This window comes from Camelus dromedarius, chromosome 3 (assembly GCF_036321535.1).
Source record: "Camelus dromedarius isolate mCamDro1 chromosome 3, mCamDro1.pat, whole genome shotgun sequence".
Taxonomy (NCBI): Eukaryota; Metazoa; Chordata; class Mammalia; order Artiodactyla; family Camelidae; genus Camelus; species Camelus dromedarius.
In genome coordinates, this window is record NC_087438.1 from 61,144,874 (window position 1) to 61,157,185 (window position 12,312).

At 34.4% G+C, this 12,312-nt stretch overlaps 1 protein-coding gene across 2 annotated transcripts in view; it reads left to right on the forward strand.

The window, feature by feature from the left end:
* Positions 1 to 12,312, forward strand: part of ADGRV1 (adhesion G protein-coupled receptor V1) — a 471,359-nt gene that overhangs the window by 313,710 nt on the left and 145,337 nt on the right. For both annotated transcript variants that reach the window (XM_064482395.1, XM_064482396.1), the window contains one exon: positions 7,885 to 8,063. In XM_064482395.1, the coding sequence (XP_064338465.1) occupies positions 7,885 to 8,063 (179 nt within the window). The remainder of the gene's footprint in view (positions 1 to 7,884; positions 8,064 to 12,312) is intronic.

Sequence of the window (12,312 nt, forward strand, 5' to 3'; positions counted from 1 at the left end):
CTTAGATTAATAACACTATGGAGGCAGCTGAGGGAGCCATGTTTACATTGTTATCTACAGTATTCAGACAGCCTTGGGGCCCTGTAACCACTGTTAGCAGGAACATTAACCAGCCAATGAGAAGTTGGGAAACAGTCCTATAGGAAACTTGGAGGCAGCTAGAGGTAACTAACCTGGAAAGAACTTAGGAAGATGTGATAACTGCCTGCAAATACTGGGAGGGCTGCTATAGGAGAGAAAGAATGGATTATATTTGGAAGAACCAGAACAAATGGGTCAAAAATTAGGGAAGCAAATTTTGATTCGCATTAAGATTTTTAGAGCCAATAAAAATGTCAAAGTTGATGAAGCTGTTTCTAAAAGTAGAGAGCATCCAGTCACTGCAGTATATTCAAACAGGGAAAAGACCAACTTTCCAACATGTTTTAGACGGATTTAGATGGAGGGTGTTAGCAGGATGGCATATAAAATTTCACCCAACTTAATAGAGACTGGTGTATTCTATATCTCTTCTTCAAGTCTGGAATAAATATGATTGTGGCTGATGCATATTTAGTAAACTAATTAGATTTCTCTATGGCTAATGGTTTAGGCAAACTATTTAAAGTACCAGTGAAGTTTAATATGTTTCAGATGGTAAACCACACATTTTTCATGGTTTGTGGTGTGACCACAAAGGAAAAACTCAATAACTTCTGATTCTAGGTAGGTTACCTCTAATGAGTTACTTTGTGGTCAGAGGCTGTCACTTTACTAACCTGTGTTTTCCCATTTATAAAATACAGTCTGCTAAAGTCTTTTTTTAAAAACTGAAATTCATTTTTAAAACATTATGTAGAAGGTTAGACCACTATTAATCCAGTCTTGAACAAAGTTGAAAAAAGTTGAACAAAGTTGAAAAAAATTGAGAGAATATTAACATTTTAATAATTCTACTTAAAAATGTTTAGCAGTATAGGAAAGAATTTGATATGTGTATGTGTGTGCATAGCTTATAATGACAAAAAGTTGATCACTGGCTTTTAATCATTGGGCTAATAAGCATGTCAGAATTATCATTTATTTTGGTCTGCATTATATATTCAATCTTAGAATAAATGTATTTAAATGAATTTATCTTGAAAAGTTATTTTACTTTTATGTCAGACTTTTAATACATTATAGTGAAATTGGATTCTATTTTAGAGGAGGTAAAGAACAGTTTTGTTGGTAAAGATGCTATGTAACTTCTCCAAGTCTGGATTTTCTTACCTGAATGATCAGATTTGTGATAATGGTACCTCTCTGAGGACTGTGGAAAGACAAAATGAATTAACACATGGAAAGAGCTTGGAATGGATCCTGGTACAGACTGCACACTCCATATATATTTAGCCTTATTTTTATCTAAGTAAATATGTAGACTAATAATTCATAGATTTTGAAACATGTTAAATGCTTTTTTCCAATATGATTTACATCTTTTTTTTTTTTTTTTTTTTTACAAAAGAGAATTAGCTAGATATAGTGGAAAGAGTGGGCTAAAAGTGTGAGTCAGGCACTAACGAGCTGCAAAGCCTTAGCAAGCTGATAACCTCTGAACTCTTTACTGAAGTACTCAGTAAAGTGGCTCAGAGCGACCTCCAGAGCTAGTGCCTTGACTGTTTCTTTAGGCTTCCCCTTTCTTTGACAGGGAAGTCATATTGTGCATGATGGAAACAGTGTAACAAATTATTTTGCTTATTTTTTTAGAAGTATAAAATTCATGAAGTCCCTTCTTGGCCAAGGAAATTGAGTTACCCTTCTGTTTGTGCTTCACGTAGGATCCCTCTGTGAAATTACTGAAGCAACTTCCCACTTCCTTCAAACAGCAGGGTTATGTCCACTGCAAGAAAAATTGACACTGAGAACTTAAACTCTTGTAATGCTTTACTCTATTTTCCTAGTTGTTATTGTTCTGTTTTTCTCTCTTTTTCTGTTTTGATTTGCTTTCATTTTAGAAATGGCATATACTAATGGTACAAAACATAGTCATACACTGTAGAGAAATGTAAAATGGAAAGTACATCCGTTTCTCTCTATTTTATATACTCTCCACCCTCTGCTCTACTGTCTACCCTACTCCCAAAGGTAAACTGTTAATGGTTTCCTGTGTATGCTTCCAGATATAGTCCACAAATATATAAATATTTACAAATAGATGAAAAAGCACGTATGTGCACGTCATGAGTATATGTTCGTGAATGCATATATATTTATATATAGTGTAAATATATATTTTGTTTATATATATAAACTTACCCCATACAACTGCTTTTTTTCCATTCTATAATATAGCTATTCCATAATTTATTTTTCTAGTCTCCTATTAATGAAATGCTGCATATTTCTAGGTATTTTTCCTATTGTAAACAACGTTCCCTGGAACATCCTTGCACTCTGAACATTTGTTTACTTATAGAATATACATAGAATAAATTCCTAGAACTAATGTCTTTGCTGTTAACGTCTATGTGAAACATGCTACCAGGTGGATTGCCAGACCATGAGTTAATCTGTGAAGGAAATAAGTCACAAGTAAATTATTTGAGATATCAGTATATAATATAGGTAAATAGAAACTTCATTTTACCTGTATATTCATTTGGCCCAGTTTTATGATCATTTCCTGTCACCACATTAAATTATCTAACAATCTGCTTCAATTATGATCAACATCCAAACTTGAGTTGTCCTTGGAGTCTGTTCATTTCATGCCAAAGGACATAGCTTACTCAAAAATATAATGTTTAATTTTGAAACTAAAGCTTACTTGAGGAATGTATTTTTAAAATGGGAATAAAATTAGGAATCATTTCACAATGGTACTTGAACATTCTCCTCTTGTGCCTTAATTTCTCTGTAAAATTAGGCTCCGAAGAAGCAAATGTACCTCTGATTTATTCTTTGGTAGAAAGGCTACTTGGTGCCAGAGCATAGCAACAGGAAGGGAAATGCTAATATTAGCTGTGTTTTTCCTTCGTCATTGATTTGATTTGGGGGGACATCAAAGGTATTGAGGACAACAGGCTGGTAATTACCAAGATAAAAATGACATACTCAGGAAATGCTGAATTCTCTATTCCTCAAAAAGCCCTGCAAAGATTGCTAAGAGGGAGACTAACAGGAGCAAGGGCGAGTGGTAACATTTCTTAGACCCTCTGCTGAAGTGAATGACTAAGAACGTATGGTAATGACAGAATTAATAGCATCCGTGATCTCTGACTAAACTTGATGCTATATTTCAGTCCAGGGCCTCTGGTGACACAACTAATAGCCAAATATTAAACAACAGGCTAGATACTGATCTTATTCACATACTTTGAAAATTTATGGGACTTAAGCAGCCTATTTGAACTTAAGAAAATGCATTTATCTTTTATATTTTATAAATATAATAATATGTATTACATTAGTATATATTATATGAGCAAAGTAATAAATATGTGCTCATGGAGCATATGAAAGCATTGCATTTATGACCTGTGATAATCCAACAAGTAAAGTATATCTTCAGTTTTCCTGCGCGGACACTTAAAAAGTAGTAATGGTAGTCACTAAAAATGTTCCTGTAAAGATAAATAGACATGTCCATATAGGAATGTAAGTAAATATGCTTACAGACACACAATCTTGTAGTTTATTCCCATATATTTGAATAGGTATATCTGGGTATTTCAGTTGGTTAGTTTGCATCTTAATCAGAATCAATTTAAATTCTAACAGCCTCGGTTCCTGATTATGGGAAATGTACTTCTCCCATCCCCAGTGTCCTTCTGTGTAAAAGAGAAAACAAAACAAAAACATACGCATAATAAAACTTAGAAAAGCAGCTTTCTTGATTAAATGAGGTATAGTTTAATGTGGAGTCTACATTTATTACCCAATTAGTAAGTATTTGTTCCATTCTTCCTCACTTAAGCTGTTGCATTTAACGTTTTTAAGTTTCCACTGGTTAACTTTGACCCCCTTCATTAGGAGTTCAATCCAATCAGTTCTAAAATTCTTTCTTGCAAGGTAGTATGTGAGTGAATAAACTCAATAACTAAAGCAAATTATGAAATAGTTGTTACATTCAACAAAAAGTGTTAAATACTGAAATTATGTACATTTTCATTTGTTTGATATTTCTCAGTAGAGGTTGCATGCAGAGCATTTTGCTGGGTACTACAATGTGTATACAAAAATTAATCTAACACAGCTCCCAGGTATGTTTCAGCCATTTTTTTCTGATTAACCTTTAAAATTTTTCATTTAGTGTGAGCAAGAAGTGAAGAGGGAGAGAGAACGACTTATATCCGTACTCGAACCAGGAATATGCATCTCCACTGGCACATAAAATGAGTAGGGGAAAACGAGGACAAGAAATAAGTCCTTGTGCAAATAATAATATTGTCAGTATCTGCGTGAATTTCTATGGAAATAAGTCTTAACTATAGTCTTCATGTGATGCTTTGGACTTGTGTTCTGTTCCAAGTTCTATCACTAACCCAAATATGGAAAAGCTGTTTTTCTCTCACTGTCTCACCTTTCTTATTTCTAAATAAGATGTCTTGAGATGGTCCATAAGATGGTTCTTATTTTTAAAGCTTAGAGATAGAAATGAAACTAGGGACCTAGATACTGAGATTTCAGTTCACATTTAGTCTTTAGCGGAAAATCTGTTAAATGTGGTAAGCCGTGGTCAGTTGGTATGAAGCATATTGGTGAGAGTGACACCCTTAAACTTGTACTGAATTTTCATAATTCTTTTGGTTCTAATATTGGACAAATACACAGATAACTGAGACACGCAGATCACATTTGCTAGATATCTGTCAACATAAAAGTAATTATGCAAACAATGATCTCTTAATACTCTTGCCTTCAATTACAAAAGAGGAGCCATGATTACAGGGAAAGGAATATAGTCACATGCTCCACTGCCTTCTTACTGCAGAAGAATGGCAAAAACTGGAGATTTTATCCCAAGTGCTTCCAAATAACAGTGTATGTCTCAGCTTTTTTTTAGAACAGTGAAGAAAAACTAGGTGAAGTTCATTTAAGCAATTCAAATTATAAAAGGATAATATTCAAACAAGCATATAGAATAACTCATTGAACCCAAGTGCCATAAGTCAAGGGACTGTGAGCAAGAATGGACGGCTTAGTCTTCAAACACACTTTCTCTCTTCACTGTACTTTTGGCTGCCTTCGCCATTAAAGTTTATATGTTTATCTTTTGTCATTTGACCAGCTTCGACTATCACAAAATTGCAGGGAATTTCATGGTAAATGGTTGGTCCGGCCTGGGTCAGTCAGGCTTCTCCTCCAGATCAACAGCTATGGGCAGAGGTGCGGAGTCCTGAGTCACTGTGATATGTTGGCAGGGGTTGGGGGAGTGGGAGTAGGGAGCCAGAGTTCAAAGAGAGTGAGCTGATGACTTAGGCATATATCCCCAAATGTATCTACTGTGCAGAATAACATACACATTAAAATATTTTAAAATTCAAGTAACACTTGAAGTGAATCAGTCAAAACAAATCTTAGGTTTGGGGCATATAGTATTGCTAAAATAATTAAATGTTGTTTCATTACATAATGTTTCATTCTATAGCAAAAAAAATAAAAGTCATATAATGGTAAATACTGTCCTCAGAGTATACCTCAGTGATTGGATTCTCTTGAGAAGAAAAGAGTTTTGTTTTGTTTTGTTTTTTTAATTGACAAAAACATATGGCATTTGGAGCTCATTTTGTTTGACTGAGTATATTGTACCTTGAACTCTTTGGAGCAGAAGCATTGCGTGTATAAATCTAACAGGCAGTTACATTTGTCTCAGTCTTATCTGAGCCTGTGGTAAAGGTCAGACAGCTGCTGAAAGGCTCAGTGACTCTAACTGACGGAACTAAAGTCCGTCTGTGTACAAGTCGACATTTTGGAAATGCCCAGATCTTTATCATGACGAATCAACTTAAAAGTCATTTACCAACCTGTATTCTCCTTCTTGGTTCTTCCACTGAGTTACCATGTTATGTGGATACACACAAACATCTGTTTCAAATAAATAATCAGTACTTTTATTCTGGTAAATAGTTAATCATCCTTACTTTGCATGGATTTTCATTCTCTAAAAAGGCAGTATTGATCACCCCAGCATCAGACACTTGATACAGCCCCACCTATTTGGGTCATGTCTCTATACTAATGGTAGGAAGGAGGAAAAAAAGTCTTCTTGGATCTAATAATTTGTAAAAAAGAAGTTAGAACAAATTTACATAAGCAACAACTCAAAACATGCTTCATAATTACAGATATAAGGAGATGTACATAAAGATATGGAGTGCTGACAGAAAATAAAATTCAGAGACAAAAATCTCCAAGTAACCCAACATTTTTATTCTTTCTTGGTTTAGGCCAATCAGTACTAATTCCTCAAGGCAAATTTGGTCCAGATAGAATCTTACTTGGAAGCCTCAGTAAACAGTATCTGAAAACCTTCCCACAAATATTAGGTGTGCTGTTTTTCCCATAGAAGAGTTTCTGTTGTATCACTACTTACTTTTGGTCTAAACTTTTTATCTTTTGTCTTTCACACTGTCTGACATCCTGTTAAGAGATCTAAGGGAGGTGGTAACATTTTCCAGTGGTAGTTACGTGCTTAGCACCTTATATGTAAATGTTTTCTGTAATGTTTATAATAACTTTGTTGTACGCATTTAGAAACGGGCTCTGGGATTGTTGTCACTTGCCCAAAGTTATCCCAGTGCCGTATAAAAATATACATATATAATTCATTGTACTCAAAATTGAGAAAGGAGATTTATCTAGTAAATAAGTATCACTGTGTGAAATACGTATGATATGACATTTAATGTTTCTGTAATAAATGGTAATTAAACATCAGTGCTTTTATGAGAAAGGAACACTAGAAGGCAGAATATGTAAGTTCTAGATTTGGCTTATATACACAATAGGTGTGATTTGGGGCCAATAATAACATTTCCAGGCCTAAAGTTCCTTCTGATACGTCCCTTCATCCCACTCACTGTCTATACACTTGTCCCTTTTATATTTTTATCTTAATAGGATAAGAAATAATAGATATAAAGTATGATATAAATGTAAGTATTTTTCTTAATGATTTCTTTCCCATTTGTTCGGAAACTAAAAGTCAAGAAAGTAAATACCTCTACCATCTCTGTTATTGCTATATCCCCAGTGCCTAGACTGGCCTTTGAGATTCAGTAAGCATTTAATAAATATTTGTCAAGTGAATCAATGAAAAGGGAGAGTATAAATTGAGAGAGAAAAATGGCCACAACACCTACCTGATCTCAGTACATTTTTCTCTGTGCAGTCAGCTTCTGTTTACTTGTCTATATCTCCCACTGGAGATTGAGACTGGGGCTGCTGTCATATCTGTATCCCCATTCCCTGAAACGGTGTCTGGACTTACCATGTGATAAGCCCTGAATAAGTCAAAGTTGTTTAAAAGTCTGGAACATAGGGCTTTTTACCTCATCATCATCATGAAGTTGTCCACGTGGGAAGTAGGTTTGAATACCAGTGCGTATTTCTTCAAAGACACATTGACAGAACAATCAGATGATTATGACTGAGTAAATCAAAACAAATTAAGAAAAATAAAAAGTACAATAAATAAACTCAGTATTTCCCAATGTTTCCGGACTTTTGAGGTGTCCTGAATTTCTTGGGTATATGAAAGAATGAATGTGTGAACTAACTTAAAAAAAATCAAATCAAAACTATAGTTATTGAGTAGATCCTGGCCCTTTGGTCAGTAATATGTCTAAGCCAGGTGAGTGTGTGTCCTGTGCCATTAGACCAGAGCCTGTTCATTTCATGTTCTGTTTCTTTCCTTAGTCTGTGAATTTCTGGTATGTGCTGGTGATGAATGATGAACACACAGAAAGGCGCTATCTGCTGTTTTTCCTTCTGAGTTGGGGACTTCCAGTTTTTGTGGTGATTCTCCTCATAGTTATTTTGAGAGGAATCTATCATCAGAGCATGCCACAGATCTACGGACTCATCCACGGCGACCTGTAAGTACATTCAGGCAGAGCACACTGCCTCCTTAGCCATTGTGTTCCCAGGCAGCTTGACTGGTAGATGGTGGAAGCAGTTGACTAAGAGGTCTGACTGAAGGAGTACCACGAAGACTTGTGCCTTCCTGCCACACCATCTAAATCTCTACTTCCACTTATTCTCTCTTTAAGTGAGAAACTACTGCCTCCCCAGTTCCGTTGATAGATGCAGTTTTCTCAGTTGAGTTCATATATCAAACAATTCAGAGCAATTTATACCTTCCCATAGTTTAACTTGTTAGATTAAGACAAACAAATACCTAGTGAAATCAAGGAGCTGTGAAAATGTTAATGAGTAAAATCTGTGAAAAGTTTGGAGTGTGGCATGTTATCTGAAGAGTCTGATCTTTGGTGGGGTGGGGAGCATAGCAGGCTGCACCATCGTTCATAAGATTCCTAAATACCAGGAGACTGTATCAGAATGAATGGAGAGTGTCAGCAAAAGTGCATGGGAAGGAGACAAGGTCAACTAGGTCCTTTTAATGGATTGTTATTAAAGTGCACTAGTCTTGAAATCTAACAGATTTTTGTACACACACATATAGACATGGCTTAATCCTGAATCTGGTATCTCAAAGCTTTGAGGACCATTCAGCCCCTTTTATTGACTCCACCAAAACAAAACAAGACTTTTTATAATAATTAAGCTTGAGGATTTAGAGGAAAAAATAACAATGCTAAATAAGAAAGAGTAGTCTATTCACAATCTTACGAGGATGATATCTACAATTATCAAATATTTTACAGGTTATTGTGAAGAAAAAAATGAGTTAATAGATGTGAAAATCTTTGAAAGTAAAAGTACTACATAAGCAGAAGTTATTTTAATATCAATTGCCACTGATCAGTTATGATCATCCATTATGTTCTTAATAAATACTTGTTATTGATGTGTGCAGATGTATTTCAGACATGGGCAGCCAGACTCATATCCCATTCCCCATTCAACCAGAGGAGGCTAGCCATATGATACACACACACCCCCACTGAGATATCATATATACTAGTTTTGTCTTTTTATTGAGATCAATAAGATTCCCTCAACCTGATTAATTTGTAGTAGTACAACAACAGTATTAAAATGTAGTATTACATTTTGTCCATATAAAATTCTAAAAATCTTCTAGAAAAGACCGATTGTGTCTTTTCAAAATTATATGACGACATTTTACTGCTCTTGGCATTAATTTAATTCTTGGGCTGCCAGGATTAATTTCAGAAAGTTCTTCATCATTCTTTGTCAAGTACAAAGTAACCATGAGACAGGTCCTGGTGGCCAGCAGCCATCCCTTTCATGAGCTCCCTGGCAGGACAGGCGGCAGTTTTTAGCATCACATGTATGCACACCCAGCTTTCATAAGTGGGACCCGATGAAAGTGATGCTAATTAGAAGAAACTCTCTTGATGCTTCTAAAAGGATTTTCAGAGAGAGAAATAAACTATTATATAAGAATGTCCAAATCAACTGACTCATAAAATAAAAAGCCCTCTGAGGCTTTCGCAAAAAGTTCTTTGTTACCAGATCAGTTATAATAAATGAAATATAAAATATATTAACCTTTAGCTGGTTTTAATATTATAGAATTATTAGACCAAAACTGACTAATCTTTGTAAGTAAGTATAGGTTACTTTTCTCCTTTGTTCACATAGAATATTTATGTGAATTTATTCCAGTTTTTAAAAAAAAATCTGTATTTTTAATATTGCTTTAATCTCAATATAAGAATAAATAAATAGATCTCTAATGCATTAATATTCGCAAGCTATTATTTTTACAATATTTTTGTCAAAATTTAGAACCAAGATTTTGATAATTTCATAAAAATGGGAAATGATGTCTCTTTTCCTATTAGCTAACAAAGTTTGCAAGTTGAGTGTTATTTCTTCTTTATTATTTTTGAAGATGTCACACATGAAGCCACCTAGGCCTCAGGTTTTCTTTGCAGGAAGACTTAATTATAGCTCCATTCTCTTTTAAACATATAGAAGTATTCATATTTTTTATCTGCAGTTCTTTCTTTGTCTTTTTTTCTAGGAATGCTCCCATTTCATTTAACTATTCAAATTTTTCAATGTCTGTAAGATCTGTAGTGATGAATCTTTTTCATTCTTGATACTGACAATGTGTATCTTCTCTTGATCAGTCTTGCTGGGGGGTTTATGAATATTATTGTTCTTTCTCAAATTCAACTTTTGACTTCTTGATATTCTCTATTGTGCATTTATTTCCAGTTCATTTCAGTTTCATCAATTTCTACACTTGTTTTTTAAATTTACTTTTACTTTTGAGTTTTAATCTGATTTTTCTTTCTCTTTTAATTTATTCTGTTTGTTTCCTTTCCTTTTCTGTGTGCCAAGTACTCTGCATTTATTTTATTTATTTTTTAAAATTCCCCAGCTTTATTGAAATATAATTCACATACATAATTGAGTAAGTTTAAGGTATACAGTGTGATGATTTGATACATACATCTGTTGTGAACTAATTACCACAATAGGGTTAGTTAACACCTTAGTCACCTCACATAATTACATTTTACATGTTTCGGGGCAGGGTGTAAAAGCATTTAAGATTTCTTCTCTTAGCAGCTTGCAAGTGTATAATACAGTATTGTTAATGATAGTCACCATGCTGCACACTGGATCCCCAGAACTCATTTACCTTATAACTAGAAGTTTGTACCTCTTAACCAACATCTCGCCGTTTCCCCCATCCTCAGGTCATGCAACCACTGTTCTAATATGTTTCAATGAGTTCAGCTTTTTAGATTCCTCATGCAAGTGAGATTATACAATATCTATCTTTCTTTGTCAGAATTACTTTATTTAACATAATGCCCTTGAGGTTTATCCATGTCATTTAACATAGCAAGATTTCCTTCTTTCTTGTGGCTTAATAATATTGTATTGTATTGTATATATGGCAATATATGTCTCACATCTGCTTTATCCATTCACCCACGCACAGATGCGTAGGTTGTTTCCATATCTTGGCTATTGTGAATAATGCTGCTGTGAACATGGAGGTGCAAATATCTCTTCAAGATCCTGATTTCATTTCCTTTGTGTATATACCCAGAGGTGGGATTGCTGAGTCATATGATAATTATATTTTTAATTTTTTGAGGAACCTCCATACTATTTTCTGTAGTAGTTGTAACAATTTACATTCCCGCAACAGTCTGTGATCTTTATTATTTCCTACCTTCTGCTAACTTTGGGCTTAGTTTGTTCTTCTAGTTCCTTGAGGTGTGAAGTTAGCTTCTTTACTTGAGATCTTTCTTTGTTCTTAATGTTGGCTTTTATAACTATAAACTTCATCTTAGAACTGCTTTTGCTGCATCCTACTAGTTTTGGTATATTGTGTTCCATTTTTGTTTGTTTCAAGACTTTTTTTATTTTCCTTTTGATTCCTTCTTTGATCCATTGGTTGCTCAGGAGTATATTGTTTAATTTCCACATATTTGTGAATTTTTCAGTTTTCTTCCTGTAATTGGTTTCTACTTTCATACTGTTGTGGTTGGGAAAGATACTTGGTATGATTTTAGTCTTTTTAAATTTGTTAAGACTTGTTTGTAGCCCAATATTTATGATATATCCTAGAGAATGTTCTGTATGTACTTGAGAACACTTGTATTGTGTTGCTGTTGGATGGCATGTTCCGTTGTCTGTTAGGCCCACTTGGTCAAGAGAATAGTTCAAGTCCAACATTTCCTTATTGGTTATCTGACTGGATGGCACATCTATTGCTGAAAGTGGGCTGTTGAAGTCCCCTACTATTATATTCTTGTCTGTTTCTCCCTTCAGATTGGTTAATATTTGTTTAATATATTCGAGTGCTTTGATGTTGGGTGCATATATATTTGTGATTATTATATCATCTTGATGAATTTACCCTTTATCTTTATATAGTGGTCTCCTTTATCTCTTGCTACACCTTTTGATTTAAAGTCTATTTGTTGGGTATAAGTATAGCTACCCCTGCTCACTTTTGGTTTTCACTTGATGGATCGTCTTTTTCCATTCCTTCTCTGAGCCCATATGGGTCCATAAAGCTGAAGTGAGTCTCTTGTAAGTGGCGTGTATAGTTGGTTTTTTTTTTTTAATCCATCCAGCCATTCCATTGGAGAATTTAATCCATTTCCATTGAGAGTAGTTATGGATAAGGACTTGCTAATACATCTTATTATTTTTTGGCTATTTTAT